At 40.6% G+C, this 23845-nt stretch overlaps 1 protein-coding gene across 2 annotated transcripts in view; it reads left to right on the top strand.

The window, feature by feature from the left end:
* LOC149225628 (protein ACCUMULATION AND REPLICATION OF CHLOROPLASTS 3, chloroplastic-like) overlaps positions 1–23845 on the top strand; it is a 514713-nt gene that overhangs the window by 49421 nt on the left and 441447 nt on the right. The window contains exon 2 of one of the 2 annotated variants that reach the window (XM_089377212.1): positions 4209–4285. In XM_089377212.1, the coding sequence (XP_089233338.1) occupies positions 4209–4285 (77 nt within the window). Of the gene's footprint in view, positions 1–4196; positions 4286–23845 lie in introns of both variants that reach the window. The other variant, XM_089377213.1, reaches the window with a different exon arrangement.

Raw genomic sequence — 23845 nt, forward strand, 5'->3', positions numbered from 1 at the left:
CCGAGTGTCTAAGTTGGCAAGTATCATTAGAAACCAAAAGGTGTGTTACATCTTTGGTTTGTTTTTGCTGCAAGAAGAACGATCACAAGGCTAACGATTGTTGGCACTCTAGAAGGTCAATTAGCCCATGCAGGAACTATTGCCAAAATTGCAATTGGTTGGTCATTGGAAGGCCAAATGTTGTTGGCTTTACCTTGAACTCCATCTCAAGAACAGGACAACTAAGAAGAAAGCTTGGTGAGTGAACCTTGAAGGTCAAGGTGAAAGAGGAAGTACTTGCACCTGCAGCCCAAGGAGAAATGTTTGCCCTACGATCTATTGCAGCAGAAAATGTCATCTCTAGCCATGAGATGAACAGCAAGCTCATGCCAAAGGAATCCCCTATGCAACTCTTACCTTCCATCTGGCAATGGAGGCACCCTTTCTTGGAGATTCGCCATAGATTGCTTAATGGTAATAGAGGAAGTAGGCACACAAATGTAGAGAAGAAGAAGATTGAAAGAAGTTGTAGCTTTTGGGGACCAAAAGCTTGCAAATGGGGAGATATGATCATAAATGGATCCTCTAAATAATCTCTGTTTTTCATAACTTTATAATAATGAAAGTTGATTTTGCAAAGCTGAGTGAATAGTCCAAAATCCTTTTCACTTGGAAGATCAAATGAACCATTGTGATGGTTGGCCTTCCAAGATAGTCCATAAAAATTGAAGATTGCGGAGAAGAAGGGGATTGAAAGAAGAACAGAGCTGGAGAGTAAATTAATTTAATCAGGGCAGTAGCAGTGAATGAAGGACTTGGAAAGAGAAGCATGTTCGAAGGTCGACAGCTGTCCCTGGGCCAAAGCAATCTGGAATTTGCCATTGAGTCAAATTACACTAAATCTTTGTAGTTCACCTTTGTAGCTATTTCCTGAGCATAATAAAACCCCAATCAAATGCTGGTTTCCTCGTCTGGGTTTCCATTGTAAAAATCTGTGTGTTTATGGCTGTGTGAATTTCATTTTCTGTATGCTTGTTTTAACTCTGGTTTTAACCCACTCTTGCATTCTCTGTAAACCACAAGAACTATTCCGGATCTGCAATTAAATTACTAGCTTGGTTCATTGGTTTAAATGATAGCTATAGTGTTGCAAATCTCCTGGATGGCTGCTGGTTGATTAGTTTACATGACATTACTGTGAACTTAGGCTTATGTATTCATTGGTCTTTGTTCAATTGTTAGATCCTTGAGTAACTGGAACCATTAATTGGTAGCACTAGCCACAACGTTCCTTCTCTCTGTTAGCTCACTAGATGGCAGTAATTTCCCTTGAATTAAATTATAATGGTTCATCTCCAGCATTTTGCCCTCTACTATAGCCTGAGATATCATTGATGGACTGCTATTTTAATTAACTGTCAATAAAGCCATACTCTCAAAAGCTGTGAATGCTCCCACATGGAGTGATATGCATTCCCAAAAAGGCATTTGTCATTCATAATGGCTATCAATTTGATAGTTTTGGGATAGAAGAATCGCTGGAATGATGTGTCGTCTTTCAATTAAATCTGCCATGCATTCTGATATTGTTGTTGGAATACGTATATGAATGGGCATATTAGCAACCGGATTAAGAGCAGGGCATGTGTCTTGTTACCCACCAAAGGGAGTGATCTTATAGGAGAAATTTTCTCCCATTATTCACATTCATCCAGCCAGCCATATAGCCCCTGACAGGCACCACTACCTGATGACGTGCCATTTATCTCCGCCACCTACATTAGTCATATACTTTCTCACCCATCCAGCAAGAGCACATGGATGAAGGTTGGCTTCTGATCGAAAGGTACTTTATTCTTTTTGCAATCGGGGGCTTGTGCTTGTTTGTATTGTTGATTTTGGGTAGCATCGGATGTGCTCTAGCTCCGAAATTTTGTGGAGGGGCTAGAATACATGAGATCTCCAAGACCCATAAATTGTTTGGAGAAATTCCACCTGGATTGTGAGTTATTAAAATAATTAATATTTTTAATGGGGTTCCTAAGTCTAAACTTAGGAAAATAAAAATATTAATGGGTATTAATAAAAATATGGGTGAGAAGCTTCTAAGAGACGAGGATCAAGTCTGTTTTAATCTTAGCCGTTGATTAGGGACTTAATCTCGGCTGTTGATTCATCAACAGGAAAAGTATAAGAGGAGGCTTGAGGGTCAGTTGGAGATACACCATATTGATCAGTCAGTTCAATTTTTCTGGGGCAAGGTTTGCTGAGAAAATCAAACAGGTGATCTGAGTTGCAGCAAAGGGGCAGGGATAGTTGGGGTGGAGGATCTTCTTCGGAACCTCAAATACTCAGCAAAGAGAGGTAGAGACACACCAAAGGAGGCAACGCAGACCAAGGAGGATTGACGCTGGGCCAGGAGGGCCCACGCAGTGCTTGATGCAGTGCCAGCGCAGAGGATTAGTGACCTCCTGTAGAAGTCCGAAATCAGCCGGGGAGCAGCAGGATCAGCCGAGAAGGCTGACGTCAAAGCTCCAGGAGGCAGTGAGGCCAACTCAGAGCTGACATAGAGTCTCAGAGTGCTCCACGCAGGCCCACGCAGCTACTACGAAGGGGCAACGCAGTTGTAGCCAGGGATAGTCAGTTTAGTTGCTGGATCGGAGGGATTTTGCTGGGTGAAGTGAGGTAATCTCACTTAGGTTTCTGCCAGTATATTTTATCTCTATAACTGGATTGCGAGAGGGCATCCAGAGTTGTATTCAGAACTACTGCTTAATAATAGAAAACCCTCAGAACTGCTGCACTGGTTTTCCCGCATTGGGTTTTTCTGGGGACATGTTGTCCAAAAATAACGGTGTCCCTTGTGTGTTTGTCTCATATTTGTTTCAGTTTATGATCTGTATGTCAGTGTAGTCTGTAGTAGTGTTTTTCATCACTGTTTATAAATTAAATAACTTGTTGAATGTAATAACAAGTAGGAGATGATAAACCAGTGATTGCAGTAGGATTTCTGATGTGTAGATTCATAAATTTTCACATGTATTTGGGGCTTTTGATATGGATTATGGGGTGACCTGGAAGAAGGAGGGGTTTTGACCATGATCTTGTTCCCTCACCTTAAATGGGGGTTAATCTTCGATCCTAGTCTAGTGGGACGTCCCCTAATGGCCCAAAGGGTATAGGAGGGGCACTACTCAGGAGGCCTTGATTGAGATAGCGTGTTCCATCTATCCCTATTCCATACTTACCACTTTCCATCTTACATTACAAGCCCTTATTCCACCTCGCAAGTTATTTTCTCCTATGAGTTTTTAATTGCTATATTAATTATTTTATTTCTGAAGTTCTCAAACCTTGGGAAATTATAGAGTAAAATAAAACACATTAACTTATCTCCCTGTGGGCGCTTTCATTTTTGTGTTCCTCTGCTTCCTTGTTATTCTTTCCTGTTAACATGTGTCAATCGGGAACCTCCTTTGGCCTCGTTTTGTGTTCTGTGCTCACAGAGTTTCTGTCTCTTGTTCAATTTTCAGTGTTGCATGGATGCATGCTGAAGCTCTAAGACCACGCTAGACAATGCACAGACAATAATTGAACTATGCAGAGAGAAGAGAGAGATTGTACTTGACATTATTCATTATGATGAATGTCAATAAATAAAGGTGAGGGAGACAATGTCCCATATATCAAGCCCTCTACAACCATCTTATAATTAAGAGATGGCTTAACCTAATTATAGCTTAATAGTATCCATGACATGTGACTTTATTAAGTCACTCAACTCTATTAAATGCCCAATGCCAAAGTACTAAACGGAACATCAATACAATGTCATGACCATTATAATAAGGTAACTAACTATAAATATTAAAAGCTATTCAAATCTTGTTAGCTTCTAGCTTATGTGCCTTGTGACATTGTTTCCAATGTAAAACTTTAAATCATTTCTAGTCAAGAAATTATGTTCATAAGGATGAATATGAGATGAATGTTTTGTGTAATCTGCATAAGTGCTTCGAGAAAATCATGCGATGGACTGTAGTTACTAATTAACCAGCAGAATGTTAACAAGTATTGGACCTATTTCCACAGAACATTCCAGCCAGCCACAAGGAGATATACGTATTTAATGTAGAGAAAAATGGGTGTGATATCAGATAAATGGCTTCATACAAATCTGCTTAAATCAAAGGATGTAATCTTTTAAGACTTTCTAGATTGTTTTGCAGGAACATATGTTCAGGAGCTTCAGAAAAGATACAAAGTTTCAGAAAAATCACAGGATTGTCTCCATTTTCTACTGAAGGTACCCTCCTTTTGATCTGTTTCAAAGCATGCCAAATTAAGATAAATGTCTCTGCCATTAATTTTAATGATGATTATTTATATTATCCTTCTTTTGTGGTTATCTCAAAGTGGTAAATTTAATAAACTGTGTTTATTACTTCTAGGCATTGCTATCTTGATTTATCTAGTTAGATTTTTCTCTAAAGTCTTTGTAGAGTTGCAATAGAATTTGATGGTACTATGGCCATCACTCGAGTAGTTGGATTGTTATTTATTCAGTATTTCTGAAAATGCTGCTAAAACATATTGTTTTAATAAGTCTGAAACACCTGCAGATGTGTGACATGAAGACTCACACAATTCAGTAGGTCGTGTGAAATTCAAGGGTTAAGTAATTTGGTGTGTAATTTAAGTTTTAACAATTTAAAGTGCTTTTGCACTAGACTCAGCGGAAGGCATTCTTAGCCTATCAAGTGTTGAAAAGGTCATTGTGGATTCTCTTTCTATTCATTGCACCAAATGGTATCGCTGAGTTACATTTTCTGCCAAATTTTCTTTGTGCTACTAGGGTTACATCCGTTAAGGTAAACCCAGCTACTTTGATCCATTTCGCTGCTGTTTAATATTTCATTCTGCCAACGGGTTCTAACTTCCGTTATCGCTAAGTCAAAGGTAATTATGACAAAATGGTCTCTTGTAGATGTGCAGTACTTTAAATGCTGCTTCACAAAATAACCGTTCTAAATATGTTAACACATTTACATAATTTTTTGCACTATAGATAAAATTCCAGCTAGAGTACCTAGGATGTACTCAATAAATGGTAAAAACAAATTGAAACTGAAAAACTTCTTTATGTCCATAGGTGGCTAAAGTGATCAATGGGACTGAAAGACAAATTAACATTTAAGGTACAACAAATGAGGTTGTACTCAATGCATCACTGGAGAAAATTATAATCTAAGTGTAAAACAATATAAGAAAAGAGAAGACAAGATAGAGAAACTGACTAAACTAGAGCATTACATGAAAACATGTAAAAAAGGTTGTCTATTTTTGAGCTGTAGTCAATAAATCTCAAATATGATGGGGTCTAGCACTTGACAAAGCGTAATTTTGCTATAGGGATTCATGTAGATCTTTATTGATATTCTTTAGATACTCTAATCACAATTTCTTGCCTTGTACATTAGGGAAGCCTTTTCTTTCTTGTTTTTCTGAATCTGTTTTTGTGATCCTTCATTGTGTTATCACTCAGATTCTCCCTAGAAAAAAGTCCCAAGCTCACCAAGGGGAGACCCTGAGGAAACTACTAGGCAAGCCACCCATTGTCACCAATCCACATCAACGTGAAAATAACTTGAATTGATGGGTCTGTAAGGTCTAGTGAACTCGGCTGAGAGTGTTGATTTTTGGTAGCATCAGATGTGCTCTAAGCCTCAAAATTTGCAGGGAGGCTTGGACACATGTATTCCACAATACCCAGAAATCGTTTTGGGAAATTCCACCCAGAGACAGTTTTATTAAAATAATTAATTATTTTTAATGGGTGCCTAAGTCTAAACTTAGGAAATTAAAATAATTAAAGAGTATTAATCAAACTGTGGGTGAAACTTCTAGAAGAAGACGAGGATCAAGCCAAAATGATCTGAGCCATTGATTAGAATCTAATCTAGGCCGTTGGTTCTCAACTGGAGGATTATAAGAGGAGGCTTGAGGGGCATTTGGAAAACAAATCAGAGTAAGAGATCAAAGATCGAATTTCTGAAGAGAGCAACGTAGCAGTTGCCAGAGAGAGATTCGAAGTGATTTCTTGTAGTGAGGGGCAGGGATAGTATCTGGAGGGAAGTTTTCTTGGACCGGAGAGTACAAGGCAGAGAGGGCAGAGAGACGTCTAGAGAAGCTGACTCAGGGCCACGCAGTACTAGGTTGTGGTAGTGTAGAGCTTCATAGGGAGATCGAAATTCTGCTGAGGAAGTTGAGTTCCAGAGCCAGAAGCCTAGGTGTGAAACTGGAAGGCTTGACAGCTGAAGTTTCCAGCCAACAGAGGATCAGAAGGAGGTGCACCGCAGTCCCAGCTGCAGTGACACAATGATTGCGTGGGAGTGACGTAGAACTACGCAGAGGCAACGCAAAGGCTCATCTCCAATGCAAATCAGTGCCGGTTCTTCTAGTGACAGGGTGAGATCATCTCACTTTTATTTTTGCCTAGTTTCTCTTTGTATTAGATAGCCAGTTGGGCATCCAACGAATTGTACTCAGATTTACTACTGCTTAATAATACAAACCCTCAGCTGCTGCACCGGTTTTCCCACACTGGGTTTTTCCGGGGACATTTGTCCAAAAATAACTGTGTAGATGTGTGTGATGATTATTTCTCTCTTGTGTTGTATTTAGTTTCCGCAATTTTATTTGTGTAGGCTGCAGTGTATTTAATTCGATATTTGCCGTAGCACACAGCAAGTAAATTGTTTAATCGAATTAACAATTAGAAGAATTAACATCAGTTGCTGTAGTAGGAATCAGGTAACTGATTTTTCACAAAGAGGGGTGGGGTTTGCTGTGTGGCTAGGGTCGAGTCGACCCTCTCTTTTCTGTGGTGGATTGAGTATGGCCGAGCTGGTAATGCACAATGTGGGGAGCTTCACAGGCCTTGGGCTTGACGGGGGTGTAATGACCCGCCTATAAATAAAATACGAGTATTAGCATACATATGAGACCTCCATACGATAGCTACGTATGCATGGACCCGCATGTATCGCACTATATGTAAACTAGTTACTACAGGAGGAGATATAAATTAAGGTAATAAATTAATACCTCACCAGAGTATCATATATATGATAAGTCCTTAAAACCAGCAGAAAATGTTAATTTTAAAGTACAGATTAAAATTTACAATTTAAAATTAATAAAATAATAATATAAATTAATTAAAATTATAAATTTAATAAATTTAATTAATTCATTAAAAAATAAATAAACCTTATTAAATCAAACTACGTATTCAAATAAAAATCAACGAAATCAAATGAGATTTGATTTCATAAAAGTTACACGTAACCAAAATATTGACACGGAGATGAGAAGAAGGCGGTGGATGAGGAAATAAAAGGAGAAGGGAAAAACCATTTAAAAAAAAGAAAAACAGGAGAGTTGAGAACAATTTTTGGAGACTGTAGTACAGCTATGAAGGGAACTGGAGTCTTGATTATACCGAAGTTTTTGGGCATGGGGGAATCAGATTGCTTTAATTGGAAAGATTTCTGAGACTGAGTACCTAGGTTGTACTCAGTTTGGCAGGGAGGTTTTGGCTGTTTTAGTAACACAGCCGGACAAGAATTGCAGCAGAGCAGACAAATTGTCAGCAAAGCAGACAGGTTGGTATTCATTAGATTAATTATTTAAATTCTGTATGTAAAATTTCTGCGATTTTGAAATTAGCTTGAGATAGGGTTCTTACAGGGGGTGACTTGATGCCCCTTGTTGTTGTTGTTGTTGTTTTTTTTTAGGTAAATCTAACTAATTAAAATCCATTTTTTTTTTCGACTGTGGTTCACGGTCATTGAGTGGCTGCTACATCCACTGGCAATAATCCTGGCAGATCCACTAGAAGGGATCTACCCGCTGGCCTAATATGTCAGGCCTAACCCTAAGGGCGTTGAAGAGATTTGATCCTGTGACCTCCCAATTGGCAAGGTACTTAGCAACAAGATTTCGACCAATTGAGCTATCCCTTGGGGCTAACTAATTAAAATCCATTTTAACCTAAATGCCTAAAAATTTAACTTAGATCCAAGTAAGCTAAACTAGAATAAGCTTTTAAATCAATTTATTAAATCTAACGAACTAACTAAAATAAAATTAAATGTCTATCTATAAGAAACCAGGGTGTGAGAATAACTACAAAGAAAAAGGTCTAAAGCTATGATAAAAATAAATTGAGTCCTAATTTCAAACTGAGAAAAAGAAATTAATTAGATTCTAAAGGAAATTTAAAATTCCCAAGGGAATAAATAAATGGAAAAATTTGTGTACCGGTTTCGAAGATGTTCTATAAAGAGCTCCTACCAATGAGTGCTTATATTGTCATTCCTTCTCTTGCAATTGCTCCGGTAGAGTGATGGTCATGCAATTTTCTTCCATGTAAAAGTATGGAAGAAAAGTAACAACCTAAAACAATAAAAAAAAACTTCCTCTCAAGGGACTCCCAAGGGAGTTAAATCCACCGCTAGTAAAATAACCAGATCAAATGAAGGCTTTTGTGTAAGTAAAACATGATTATCTGGGAGAATATTACAATATTCTACTCAAGTATTAAAAATGATTTTATCTAAGCAAAAAAAACCTGGAAAACTAAAGTGTAGCTTCTAGTACCTTCGTATTGATTCACACTACTTGAGAGAATTGGATTCTTGCAATATTTCAATATAAGGGAACACTAACAAAGAAAGAAAAAGGAAAATACAACGGATCATTGTCATTTTTTTAAATTAATTATCTCGAAGGTTTTTGAATGACGCAGGGTTCCTTCTTTTGTAATTGGAATCCATCAATTACAATTTCATGTGCTCTGGAAAACCATGGGAGAATACAAGTGGGGTTTCCCAACGAATGTTCGTCCACTTTGATGAGGTTAGAAATAAAATAATAAAAGGTGGACAAAATATTTTTATTTTTTTTCTAGAAGATCGATTTAAATAATAAAGTGGTGAAAGCACTTTTGAAACTTTTAGAAATCTAATAATTGAAGTTCATTGCGTTCATTTAACCAACTAGTCCAATTTTACATCAAATATTTTCCCAAGTATGAACATGGACAAAGGAAAAATTCCTCATGTATGTGCTAGTAAAACTTTGCACATTAGAAATAATTTTCCAAATAATGTTGATGTAGACAATTGGACATGATGGAGCACCATGTAGTTATCCACATTGGTTGATAAGATTGCCAATGCTTAGTTCCAAACCTTTAATAACACGTCCATAGTCTACTAGTAGTTAGACATTAACAAACATAAGATAAATTATCACAAATAACTTAGCCATTATTACCAGATTACTTGAAAACTAATCAGGGGGAACCTGCGTTACACGTCTTTGGGCTAGAGCATAAGGTATTTTCCAAGTCCTCTACGTTAAGTAGGTGGATGATGTTATTTTTTTTTTTGAATGGGGATGTAAGGATAACATATGCATTAACTTCTAAAGTCATATATGAAAGAAAGAAAGAAAGAAATTTTAACGTCCATGAGGCTAAAGATAGCCTATGAGACAGATTTTTTCTTCATTTGCTTGATGTATTCGACCCTTTTTCTGTGAAGCTTCAAAATAAATGCTCCCAGCTTCTCGACAAACCCCTCGCTAAATAGATTATCCCAAGAGCTAGCTGCTAGCATATCTGCATAACTTTCCCTGTTGTCTTTGAAGGCCTCACATTCTAAAATGAAATGTTTTTCTGTTTCCACTTTTTCGGAAGAACAAAAAATGCATACTCTTTCCTCCCACACTTCCTTTGGCCTTTTCCAACGCCCTGTTTCACAACGGAGTTGATGAGAATTAGTCCTTAACTGAGCAATAAGAATTTTGGCTCTCCAAGAGATATTGGCCTCTATGTATGCTTTTGGTTGATGACTATGAGTGGGATTAAACACTTCAATATAGTAATTTTTCTTTCTTCCTAGCTCCTTATCCCAAGTACGCTTGTGGAACTTTTCCATAACAAAAGCTTTTATCTCTTTGCTGTTTATGGGACACGCGTTCAAGCAAATACCCCATTTACTAAACCATTTGTTATTTTGCTGCATCCAATTTTTTTTGCTCTTGCAAAATCTATCATTAAAGACAGCCTTAGGCCATCTACCCTCTTCCATTTGCTCAATTTTTTTTAAATACCTTATGGCTCGCACCATAACAATTGCTTCAATAGGAGCAGTCCCTATTTCACTTAACAAGATATCACAAAGAACTGCACTTTTAATCTTAAATTTGTTTGTAATCAAACACTTCTGAATTTTCTCAATTTGTCTCCACTGCATGTCAGATGTACTGCTGGCCCATAGTTCACAACCATAGAGAATCACCGGAATCACTAGAAGCCCAAAAAGAGTTTGAGTGGTTTTCCAGGACCATAACTCTGCCTTTCTACGCCTATTTTGAAAAGCATAAAATGCTTTCCAACCCCCCAAAGTTCTTTTCTTTCTACAACCATTCCAGCTTAGATTTTTGTTGAAGTCAATTCCAAGGTATTTGTAATCCGCAACTTCTTCCAGAATGTTGCCTTCAAAGTAGAACTTATGCTAGTTATGTTTTCTTTTCTTAGAGAAGACCACTACTTTCGTTTTGCTGATATTGACTTGCATCCCCACACTTCTACAAAAATGCTCAAGGGATAGTAAGTGCTCTTGCAAACCAAGAGCCGATTTAGCAATCAGAATAAGGTCATCTGCATACAAAAGAAGCCTTATAACAAACTTGCCCAAATAGATACCATCACCCCCTTGCGAATTTAACCACTCCTCAAGCTTGTCGATATATAAACCAAAAAGGGTAGGAGATAGTGGGCAACCTTGCTTGACTCCGATATCGCTTCTAAAACTTTTAGAAATCCCTGTTGAAGTTCTGATTTTGACTTTCACCTCTTCATACAGCTTATGCACAACTGCGCTCAAATGTTTAGGAACCCCAAGTTCCTCCATTCTGTGCCAAAGCTTATCCCTAGGAACTAAGTCAAACGCTTTTTTGAAATCAACAAAGCAACAAAAAATTTCTTCCTTTTTCTCCCAAACTTTTTCAATGATGTGCCTTAAAGTTATACAATGATCAACCATGGAATGTTTAGGTCTAAAACCTGCTTGCCCTTTAGCACGCTTATCTCTTTCTTCTGCCCACTTGCTAATTTTGTTTTCTAGCATGCTTCCAAATAGCTTTGCAAACAAAGGGTTTATCATGATGATCCTATAATTGGAGGGATTATTGATTCCACCGCTCTTGAAAAGAGGTATTGCTAGACTAGTTGTGCAATCTGTGGGGAGCTCTTGTTGTATGATGTTGTTGAAGATTTTTGTAATGTGAGGTGCAAGAATCTTTGAGCCCCACTTTAGATATTCTGCTTGGAGTTCAGCGAAGTCTTTTGCTTTTCCAACACCCAACTTCTTGATACCCATCTCTACCTCTTGTACAGTGAAGAGTTCAGTATTAGTGTTGACCAAGGGGGGAGGGTCAACCTTGGGAACATGCTCATAGAGTTGTCTTGCATAGTCAAACCATTTAGAAGCTGTAATATTATTTCCAATTTGTATCTTTTTCGGTTGGAGCTCCTTCCAAAATAATTTGGGATTATTTTTCCCAAGGAAGATTAGTTCTTCCCTCCTTGAAACCATGAAATCAGCCTTTTTCTTGCTTAATAACTGCTTGTAAGCTTTGAGCTTTATGTTATCCTTGTTTGACTCTTTCCACATTCTCCTTACCTTTTTGCATTCCTCGTCAAACCAAGCATTAACCGGAAAGCAATTTGTTTCAGACTTCTTAATTTTTGTTCTTTTGCACTTTGCAAGTGCGCATTGAATTAAATGTGTTAATTCATGACTATGAAGGCTGTGAATTGTAATTTTCTCCTTCTCGAAGAACCTCTCTTGCGTCATTTTGAAGGTATTACAATTTTTTGGGGTCAAAATAAGTCTGCCCTGTGGGAGATTTTGTTGGACATGCTGAATTTTAATCAATGAATGAATTGAATTGATTTACAATGAGCAATGAAGCTCAATAAATAATACAACTGTATTTACAGAAACAACAAGTTTCTACTAAGAAATAGAAACAACAAGTTTCTAATAAGAAACTACTAATAAGATCACAGACATACATAAATGAGCATTAAACACTAAAATAACATTATTCTAATACCCTCCCTTAATGCTCAATCTATTTACAACACCTATAGACCCTTTGAATTTTACAAACTTATCAGGACCAAGGGGCTTGGTGAAGATGTCTGCTGGCTGCTTCGTTGTGGGAACATACAACAACTGAATGGATCCGTCTTCAACAAGCTGTCGAATGTAGTGACAATGGGTTTCCACATGCTTTGTTCGTTCATGGAAGACTGGATTCTTGGCGAGTTTGAGCACTCCCTGATTATCACAGAACAAGGGAGTAGGACCTGCCTGGGAAACATGCATATCCACAAGCATACGTCGAAGCCAAACTGCCTCACAAGATGCCTTAACTGCTCCCCGATACTTTGCTTCTGTCGAGGAGAGAGCCACTGCCTGCTGCTTCTTACTAGTCCATGTGACAACACCGGATCCCAGGCTAAACACATATCCAGCTGTAGATTTATGGTCATCAACCGAACCTTCCCAGTTGGAATCTGTGTAACCACTGAGTGTAGGATCTGAACTCCGAGTGTACAGAAGTCCATAATCAGGAGTGCCACTCACATAACGCAGCACACGCTTCGCTACTATCCAATGATCAGCTTTAGGAGCTGTCATGAAGTGTGAAATGTAGCTCACTACAAAACTGATATCAGGTCTAGTGGCAGTAAGGTAGATGAGGCTGCCCACTAATTGCCTGAATAAAGATTCATCCACAAGTGGTGAGGATGACTGAGCTGAAAGTTTGAGCCCTGGTTCCATAGGAGTCGTGGCAGGTTTGCAATCCTGCATTCTAAACCTGTCCACAAGACTTCTGGCATACTTGGACTGAGAGAGAAAGATGTTGTTCTCAGTGTGCTAGACTTCAACCCCTAAACAGTAATGAAGAAGTCCCAAATCTGTCATATCAAAAGTGCTGCACAAATCTTGTTTGATCCCATGGATCAAATGTGCTGAACTGCCAGTAATGATAAGGTCATCCACATAGACAACCACAAACAGAATATCATCACCAGTATGCTTGATATACAGGTTTGCATCAGATGGACTCCGCTGAAAGCCATGATCTGTTAGGTACTTATCAATTTTCATGTACCAAGCCCGAGGGGCTTGTTTCAGACCATAGAGTGCTTTGACTAATCTACAGACTTTCTGTTCTTGACCGACAACCTTGAATCCTGGAGGCTGCGTCATGTAGACTTCTTCCTGTAAGTCACCATTCAGAAAAGCACTCTTTACATCCATCTGATGGACTTTCCAACTGAACTGAGCTGCTAAGGCAAGGACGAGCCGTATGGTACTCATCTTGGCTGTAGGAGCAAAGGTCTCCTCATAGTCTATGCCTTCCTTCTGTGAGAACCCTCGAGCAACAAGGCGAGCCTTATACTTGTCTAGGGTTCCGTCAGCTTTGTATTTCACTTTATACACCCATTTGCAGCTAATGGGCTTCTTCCCTGCAGGAAGATCAAAAAGGGTCCAAGTGTGATTCTTCTGAAGACTCTGGAATTCAGCTTCCATAGCCTGTTCCCACTCAGGTATACCCTTAGCCTCTGAATAGGTTTGAGGCTCAAAAACACTGTGTAGGTTAGCCATAAGAGCAAAATTTACTGTAGGCTGTTGTTTGCTCTTATTTCTAGAAGTTCTACCTTCAAGGAGCTCATTATCCTGGAGATCACCAATAGTTTTAGCCCACCATTTAGGCCGGAGAGTAGAAGAACCAATATCTGGAGTAGGTGGAGGAGGCTCAGGAACAACAAGAGCAGCAAGAGGAGGATTATTTTCCGGAGGGAACTCAGGTAGTGCATCATCAAATACTAATGCTGCATCATCCCTCCCATCAGGTGGACCTAACGGAAGAACACTGTGAGGCTGATCCTCAGAACACTGCTCAGAAGGAGGGGACTGAAAGAACCCTCTGTCTTCATCAAATACTACGTCCCGACTGAAGATAAGACGATCAATGTCTATATCTATTAGCCTATAGGCCTTGTGGTGATCATTGTACCCTGTCATCATGAGTTTCTGGCTTTTGGAATCCAACTTAGAGCGCTTAGCAGCTGGAATCCAAACATATGCAACCGAGCCAAACACTTTGAGGTGACTGATCTTAGGCTTACGGCCAGACCAAACCTCTTCTGGAGTCTTCCCCTTAACAACCTGAGTAGGTGATCAGTTAAGAAGATAAACACTACTTCAGCCCAAAATTTGTTCGGAACACTCCTGTATTGTAACATGGAACGAGCCATTTCAACAACCGTATGGTTGTGACGTTCGACAACACTGTTCTGCTGAGGAGTATAGGGTTTAGTTAACTGGCGTTTGATGCCATGGGTATCACAGAAGTTGGAGAAAGCAGAAGAACAAAATTCCCCCCCCCCCCCCATTATCTGTCCTAAGAGTTATGATATTACAGCCAGACTCTTTTTCAACTAAGGACTTTAACTTCTGAAAGATACTAAATACATCAGATTTATGTTTTAGAAAGTACACCCACGTCTTTCTACTGAAATCATCTACAATAAGCAAAAAATATTTGCAACCAGTAACTGAAGATGTATTCATAGGACCACAAATATCAACATGAATTAACTGGAGTACCTTAGATGCGCGCCAAGATTCTCCATCGTTGAATGAAGACCGATGTTGCTTGCCAGCTTGACAAGCGCCACACACTCCCAAATGCTGAGTCTGAATATCAGGTAACCCTGTCACAAGTCCCTCCCGAGAGAGCTGAGAGAGATACTGAATGTTTAGATGCCCATATCTCTGATGCCACAGAGTGTTGATGGGAGAAACACGAGCTGCTAGAGCCACTTTTGGAGAATCACCAGTGTCAAGAAACCTGTATAGGCCATGATCCTCTAGGCCAACAACAACCGTAAGATGAGTTTCCCTGTCAATAATGGAGCACTTGTGTGCACTGAACACCACATCAAGCTGAGGAGAGTTCCTCATAATCTGGCTGACAGATAGCAGATTAAGTTCCATACCAGGAACATAGTACACATTCAGGAAGATGAGTGTGCGCCCATCAGACTGGATCTGAATTGTACCTCTGCCAACCACTGTGTACTCCTCACCTTTGCCAAATACCATGGAATCACTGAAAGATGAGAAGTCAGTAAACCAGTCACGCCTGTGAGAGAAATGATGTGATGCACCAGAGTCAATGTACCAGGCAGAAGACGGGGCATGATCTGAGGACCTCTTAGCCATAAAGGCGTAAAAGGCAGATTCCTTCTGCTTGGAATGTTCTGCAACATTCGCTTTCTGATGAGACCCTCCCTGCTTCTTCTATTCAGAAGCAATCCTCTGTCGGCAATCTTTCTTCATGTGGCCGAACTTGTGACAGTAATTACACTGCACGTTTTTCTTCTGAGTAGGATGAGAAGGCTGAGAAGAACCTTTCTGCTGAAAGGACTGAGAGGATTGATATTTGGCAGCAAAAGCATTTTTTGAGGAGGCTGATGAAGCACCACTACCAAACTGCTGTTTCCAACGATCCTGCTGCAGGAGTTTGGTGCATAACTCTGGAAACTTCAGATCAACATTAGTGGAGGTAATGTTGAGAGTTTCTATGAAGTGCTCATAAGGTTTTGGTAGACATTTTAGAGTGATGACTACCATATCTTCTTCTTCCATGGTCCGACCAATGGCTTCGAGCTGATCTCGAATGTCTTTAATCTTGTTAAGATGTTCCTGTAAAGACATACGTTCGTCCATCATGATGGAGAACAATTGATTCTTTAGAAAGAAAGCTCTGCTCTTGTCGGATGTCTCGTGCAATTCCTTCAAATGTTGCCAGATTTCGGCAGCTGTCTTGCCGGAAGGAATCTGTGGTAATTGATCATCAGTCACAGAGAGTTTGAGAAGCATAACAACCTCTCGATTTCGATCATCAAACTTATCTTGATCTGCACCAGGTGTACCAGGACTGAGCTCTTTGCCCAAAACGAGCTGGTCAAGACGCCTATATTAAAAAATGGTCAACATTCTCTGTTTCCAGATGTTATAATTGGTGCCATTAAAGCGCTGATTACCTTCCAACATCAGGTTGGTTAGCGAGGCCATCGTCTGATATCTTAGATCACTGATCACAGAAATTCCTTTGATGCACAGGTCCAGGATGATGCACAGGTCCAGGATCAAGCCCCAGAAACCTCAAAAATGAACATAATAAGAAGGAGATTCACGACATATAGACCAAAACCCATAAACTCCACAATTCAGCTCAGAAATACGGATGATCAGCCAAACATCAGCAATCCTTTTTCTGATCCAAAAAAGAATAACAGAAGGAAGTCCGATGCAACTAAAATTCAATACCTAAAACAACATTTCACTACCCACAATGACTACTGCAATACCAAAATAACAGGACATGCAGAAAAGTGGCAGAAACAGCAAGATAGAAGGCGCAGACTCGGAGATCTGCCAGAGAAAAATCAGTAAATGATGAAAAGTTGCAATCTGAAAGATCAGTGTACCGAAAACAGTATTTCATGAACTACAATACGTCAATTGTGGGAGAAACGAGCAGCATTCTGGAAGAAATCTGGGCAGGTTATGATGAAGAGATGCCCCATAAGATAAGTCGAGTCACAGGGGATCAGAGAAAACCATATGCTAAAAAACGACCAGCGATTGACGACGACGGTTGGACGCCCACCCTCGATGCCACAGGTTTGATCCCTCTTTTGCTCGCTATTACGCACTGCTAGTAGGTTCCCCGAGTACAACATACGAGAGTATGTCAAGAGACGGACAATCGAGGGCTTCAAACAAAATCAACTACTGATGGATCGAACGACTATTGTTCTTGCATTCCTTGATGGCAAATCCCAGCTAGAGCTCACAACAAGACAAGCTATGGTGTATTCTCTTTACACCCCAACGGTCAAAAGCATCATGGATCCTCAAATCTAGCAAAATCCCATCCTTTAGACTTGAAGACGGTGAATCTTTGATTGCTCGCAAATATATCTCTGCACGGAAACGCTGTTTCTTTAAGCCTTGAACCCGCTGAAGAAATTTTCAGCATCAAATTTACCTCCGAAAGAATCCTTCGCAAGCAGGAGGCGACAAGTACGCACGATTTCGTCTTATCATTCACAACATGGAGAAGATTTTTAGACCAAAAAACTCGTTCCAACACTGGATCGATCAGCAGGGTTTCACACCATACTCACATGCCAAACGCGAAAAAGGATAAAACCAAAAGACTACGGCTCAGAAATTGTGACGCCCAATATTTTTTTTTTTTCAAACTCCTAGAGAGCAATTTCGAAATGAAGCACGAAAATTTTCAAACAATGAAAAATTATTTTGAAAAAAAATACCCGAGCTCTGATACTATAATCAATGAATGAATTGAATTGATTTACAATGAGCAATGAAGCTCAATAAATAATACAACTGTATTTACAGAAACAAGAAGTTTCTACTAAGAAATAGAAACAACCAATTTCTAATAAGAAACTGCTAATAAGATCACAGACATACATAAATGAGCATTAAACACTAAAATAACATTATTCTAATAAATTTTTGACTCTAATTTTTTCTTTCCAATCGAAGAGAAACATAAATAAATTGGCTTGCCATCTGATTTCAAGTCCCACAGTTGATCTCCAATCAAAACTTCCTCCATTTTTCACACAAACCATGCAAGCAAATTACATAATCTACCACATTTGCTCCATTGTAAGTATTGCAAGTGAAATTACCGGACTTTGCCCATCTAGTCAAGCCATTACAAATGACTAAATCAAAGGCCCCACATAGAGTAAGCAATTGTTCACTAAAGAGATTGCAGCCCTTGTCCTCTGAAATTCTTTCCCACTGATAGCATAATAGCATGCTGCAATTTTGATGTGGTTTCCATTTTCTGATATTTTAAACCAAATGAATTGCTTATTCGAGTCTTCTTTTTCTAACTGAATGAGACGACCTTCTTTCTCCCTTACTAAAACCATGATACCCTCGTGCCCTTTGCCATTCGCTGCTGTCTTGTTCCACACTGCCATCTTCTAGTATCCTTCCAACAGAGGTGTCTTGCATCCTTCATGCTCATGTGTTTCTATGAGGCAAATTATGTCTCTATCTTCTGCAATAGGCCTAATGTTAAATTGGCAACTAGGGCCAAACTCCATGTGGGTCGGCTTATTTATGGCAGCTGATATTTTTATTGGATCCCTCTCGTCGAGAGGTGTAGGATTGATCCAAAGATCATCCGATTCCGATAAGTATTTATGGAGATATGAATTTATTTTGTTTATGTAATTATAGTCAAGCCGACCAGCTCTTATGTAGGCTCTAGAAGCCCAACCGACGTGTCTATTCGTCATCTTCGTTTTGGTATAAATAGATGAGGATTTTATGTCATTTAGACACCTCTTCATGTGTAGTCTCCTCCTCTCCACGTCTGGGTTTTTGGTGAAGGAGAGAGACACCATGTGTGATACGTTGGTCTTCAAGAAATGCCCTAGCTGCTGTACATTGCCCTAGCCGCAGTAAACCCTAGCCGCAGAGATTTGGCCGCAGTAAACCCTAGCCGCAGAGATCTGGCCGCAGTAAACCCTAGCCGCAGAAATCTGGCCGCTATAAAAGAGGTCACATATGCAGCCAAAGGAAACGTTCTATTCACATTGCCATTGTGGAAGAGCCGCAGTCATAAGGATATATATACGCAGGGCAGACAATACAACGCAGCAACATTTGTATATGCAATGATACAGTCACGTAGGCAATTGCGTATGTATATATATTGAGTCATCAACGAACAGCTTTCACACTCAGGAAATGCAATATATATTCACTGTTAAGACAACCTAAATCTGCAGTGATATAGAGACCTGAAACCGCAGTAAAATGAAGGGTTAGCTACAGCAAGAGGAAGCTGTTGCTGCAGCAAGGAGAGGCCTAATCAGCAAGGTCATTTGAGGACTGTTTCAAGGGTCCGAGTTGTTGATTGTAAGGCCGAGGCCCTGATCTTGGAGGCCAAGGTTAGGAGGACTTGCTGTAGCGTGGACAGTCCTTACGTTGGGCTTGAATCTGCTCTAAAGGAGCAGCATGTAGGGCAGCATCTTATTGGAGGACAGCCGCAGCAAGGGAAAGCAATTCTGGGCCAGTTTGATGAGCTGTTAGGGACTGTGATTGGTGCCCTAACCAGTCCCAGAATTGCAGCAGTGCAACAAGAAGTCTACAGCACTTTTAAGAGATGCTTTAAGCATTTGATTGATGATGTTTTGAGGACATTTGCTACAGGAGTTGCTATGTGCTAGGCCACAGGCCATAGCACCATAGCAAGGGCTACTTAGGGCTGCACTTTGTGCCTTAACCAAAATTGCAGGAGCAGGCAATCAGAGTAATGTTGCAGTAGATTGATGATCTACCAAAAGGGATATGCAACAGCACTCTTATTGAATGTTTTCAGGACTGCATCTTAGATCAGTCATCATTAGCAGAATGATGGACTTACTGCTGCTGTCGTAAAATCTCAGATTTGTATATTTGTACTATCTCTCTCTCTGCTGAACTATTGAAGAATATAAGAAGATTTGATCAAAGGGTTTCCCCACACATTGTGGGGTTTGTCCCTGGCTCGCGCCATATCTTGTGTCCTCTTGTCTTGGCTTGTCTTCTGCGTTTTATATTTATGTTCTATCTGCAGTTTATCATAATGCTGATGTGATTGCTAACTGTGAAAATTTAAATAAATTGCTCTAGCATAGAACATACCAAAACTTAACATGGTATCAGAGCCAGGTTAAGACAATGCCCAAGCAAGAGTGAAATAGCAATCACCGAAGACAGTTGGGACAAGATAGAAGGATCAATGGGTTCCTCATAATTCACCTAGGGTGAAGTCAAAGCAGAGAATGTTATCAGAATGGCGCTGCGAAAGATTCTGATGGTCCATCTTAAGATCACTTCATTGGGAAGTTCGGATCTAAGGGTGGATGGAAAGGCGGATGCCTTGTTGAAATAAGTTCGGCCGTTATGCAAAGGAGTGTCCGAATGGCAAAGGCACATCTCTTGATGAAGATAACAATCATTCCTAGGACATCTTCTATGATCAAAAGAATGACTGGTAATGCAGGTCATCAAGGAAATGGTCGACTCTTCCACGAAAGCAAGGAACCCCTGAATCTCTTTTATGTACCTGATCGCCAGAAGAACCTGATGTCCATCTCGGAAATGGAAGTCAAAGGTTGCAGGGTGGCACTTATCGATGGAAAGGTACGTGTTTGAAAATAGATCTTTTAAAGATGTTTTTGAGTTCAGGGTTGTATCAAGTTGCAGGAAGTCCACTGGGGACCATGTCCATTGACTCAGCACCGGAGGTCTATGAGTCAGATGGTGACTAGAATGCCTGAATTCAAAAGGAAGCATGAAGGTACATGTCTGAAATGTACTGAAGGAAAATATTATAAGGGGACCATTCCCCTCATGCAGTAGGTTCACAGGTTTGGAACAATTCATGATCAAGGAATCTCATGTATACAGGTGGAAGAAAGCCCTCTATGGCTTGAAGAAAAACACCTCATGCATAATATGAGAGGATTGATAGCTGTCTAATGCAGCTGAGATTCACTAGGAGTGAAACCGATCCAAACCATTACTCGAAGGTTGTGGATGATAAACCTCTCGTACCGGCACCTATGTCTGACAGGTGCAGACCCTCTCATTTATAGGAGACAGAGGGAGTTGGATTCTGAATGTGGGAAGATAAGATGCAAGCTTGTGACTGCCTCGAGGATCTTAACTTTCAGAAGTTATATGGTAATGATGTTAGACCAGATTTGGGAAATGCCTCTGAGTTTCATAAACTCATTCGTGTTGATGTTCTTGGAGAACCTCCGTTCGAACATATGTGTTGCAGTTAGCATGGTGAGCTCATATTTGGTTGAGCCTCACTAGATTGGTGCCAAGAATCTTCTAAGATATCTTCAGGGCACAATCTCTCATGGATTGAGATACACTGCCGAAAATATGAAACCACATGATTATTCGAATGATGAGTGGGCAGGCAGTGTGGAGGATCACTAGAGCACTTTTCAGTGTTGGTTCTCTTTGGATTCTGCTTCGATGTAGGAAGCAGAAGTCGGAATACATTGCTAATAGTATGGCCTTCTGTGAGGCAGTCTGGTTGCTGAAGCTCTTCAGTGAGCTGTTTGTACACATGATGAATACCACTGTGAATCTCTGTGACAACCAGAGATGGGATTCGATTATTGAGGAATCCCGTATTTGACAATTGCTCCAGCAGATAGACATCAATTATTGCCTTATCTGGGATATGGTAAGTCGATGATCAAGGAGGCTCCATCACACTGAGATGATGTACAGGATAGAACCCTGAGGAAAGATCAAATTTTTGATTTTCCCGAACGACTTGGAGTCGTCGAGAGACCTTTGTAAAAGGGTCCTGCATGCTGCATACATTGAGCTCTAGGAGCTTTGGGGGGCTTGCAGTTCTATTGGAGCAACATACGACCACAGGGTGACTCACCCTCCCCTGGTGGTGCGCACTGAAACAAGATGATTTGCTCTCTTGTGGGACAAGATGATTCGCTCTCTTGTGAGGCCTGGATTGATTTGTTCTCCATGGCGATTGTAGCAGGATTGATGTGTTCTCCTGTGAGGCCTGGATTGATGTGTTCTCCATGGCAGCCTGGATTGATGTGTTCTCCATGGCGATTGTAGCAGGATTGATGTGTTCTCCTGTGAGGACAGGATTGATTAAGTTCTCCTGTCGAGGCTTCCTACCCATGCAGTCTGGGACTCATGGGAAGTACCTCTCATCTGATCAATGAGCAGGGAAATGAAGTTAGGGACCATAGTAGTACCGATGGACGCATCGTTGTATCTACCGTACTCCCTACGCTAGGATGTCCTCCATTGATCTGGGATCAATGATACTGGTCTGGGACCAGTGGTAGGAGTTGTACATGCTATGACGTTGACTTCGGGTCGGCTGAGACTGGTCTGGGACCAGTGGTACATACTCCGAGACTGACTTCTTGTCAGTGCAGTACTGGTCTGGGACCAGTGAGAGTGGTACATTCTATGACACTGACTTCGGGTCGGTTGAGACTGGTCTGGGACCATTGGTACACTCTCTGAGACTGCGATACTGGTCTGGGACCAGTGGTAGGAGTGGTACTTACTATGAAGCTGACTTCGGGTCAGCTGAGACTGGTCTGGGACTAGTGGTACGCACTCTGAGTCTGACTTCGGGTCAGTGGAGAATGGTATGAGACATTCTCGATCAATTCTTCTTCTTCATAGTTCAGCGGAGATGAGCAGAGCAGAGCTAGCAGAGCCAGCAGAGCTGAGCAGAGCAGAGCTAAGCAAAGATGGGCAGAGCAGTGCAGGGCACTGATGGCAGAGATAGCACAGTTGTACATATGGATCAGCGGATGGAGTTCTCCCTAGTTGAGAGGGAGTGTTAAATTGGCAACTAGGGCCAAACTCCATGTGGGTCGGCTTATTTATGGCAGCTGATATTTTTATTGGATCCCTCTCGTCGAGAGGTGTAGGATTGATCCAAAGATCATCCGATTCCGATAAGTATTTATGGAGATATGAATTTATTTTGTTTATGTAATTATAGTCAAGCCGACCAGCTCTTATGTAGGCTCTAGAAGCCCAACCGACGTGTCTATTCGTCATCTTCGTTTTGGTATAAATAGATGAGGATTTTATGTCATTTAGACACCTCTTCATGTGTAGTCTCCTCCTCTCCACGTCTGGGTTTTTGGTGAAGGAGAGAGACACCATGTGTGATACGTTGGTCTTCAAGAAATGCCCTAGCTGCTGTACATTGCCCTAGCCGCAGAGATCTGGCCGCAGTAAACCCTAGCCGCAGAGATCTGGCCGCAGTAAACCCTAGCCGCAGAAATCTGGCCGCTATAAAAGAGGTCACATATGCAGCCAAAGGAAACGTTCTATTCACATTGCCATTGTGGAAGAGCCGCAGTCATAAGGATATATATACGCAGGGCAGACAATACAACGCAGCAACATTTGTATATGCAATGATACAGTCACGTAGGCAATTGCGTATGTATATATATTGAGTCATCAACGAACAACTTTCACACTCAGGAAATGCAATATATATTCACTGTTAAGACAACCTAAATCTGCAGTGATATAGAGACCTGAAACCGCAGTAAAATGAAGGGTTAGCTACAGCAAGAGGAAGCTGTTGCTGCAGCAAGGAGAGGCCTAATCAGCAAGGTCATTTGAGGACTGTTTCAAGGGTCCGAGTTGCTGATTGTAAGGCCGAGGCCCTGATCTTGGAGGCCAAGGTTAGGAGGACTTGCTGTAGCGTGGACAGTCCTTACGTTGGGCTTGAATCTGCTCTAAAGGAGCAGCATGTAGGGCAGCATCTTATTGGAGGACAGCCGCAGCAAGGGAAAGCAATTCTGGGCCAGTTTGATGAGCTGTTAGGGACTGTGATTGGTGCCCTAACCAGTCCCAGAATTGCAGCAGTGCAACAAGAAGTCTACAACACTTTTAAGAGATGCTTTAAGCATTTGATTGATGATGTTTTGAGGACATTTGCTACAGGAGTTGCTATGTGCTAGGCCACAGGCCATAGCACCATAGCAAGGGCTACTTAGGGCTGCACTTTGTGCCTTAACCAAAATTGCAGGAGCAGGCAATCAGAGTAATGTTGTAGTAGATTGATG

This window comes from Pinus tabuliformis, chromosome J (genome assembly GCF_031772625.1).
Source record: "Pinus tabuliformis cultivar Carrire ecotype Pingquan chromosome J, CPIR1, whole genome shotgun sequence".
Classification (NCBI taxonomy): Eukaryota; Viridiplantae; Streptophyta; class Pinopsida; order Pinales; family Pinaceae; genus Pinus; species Pinus tabuliformis.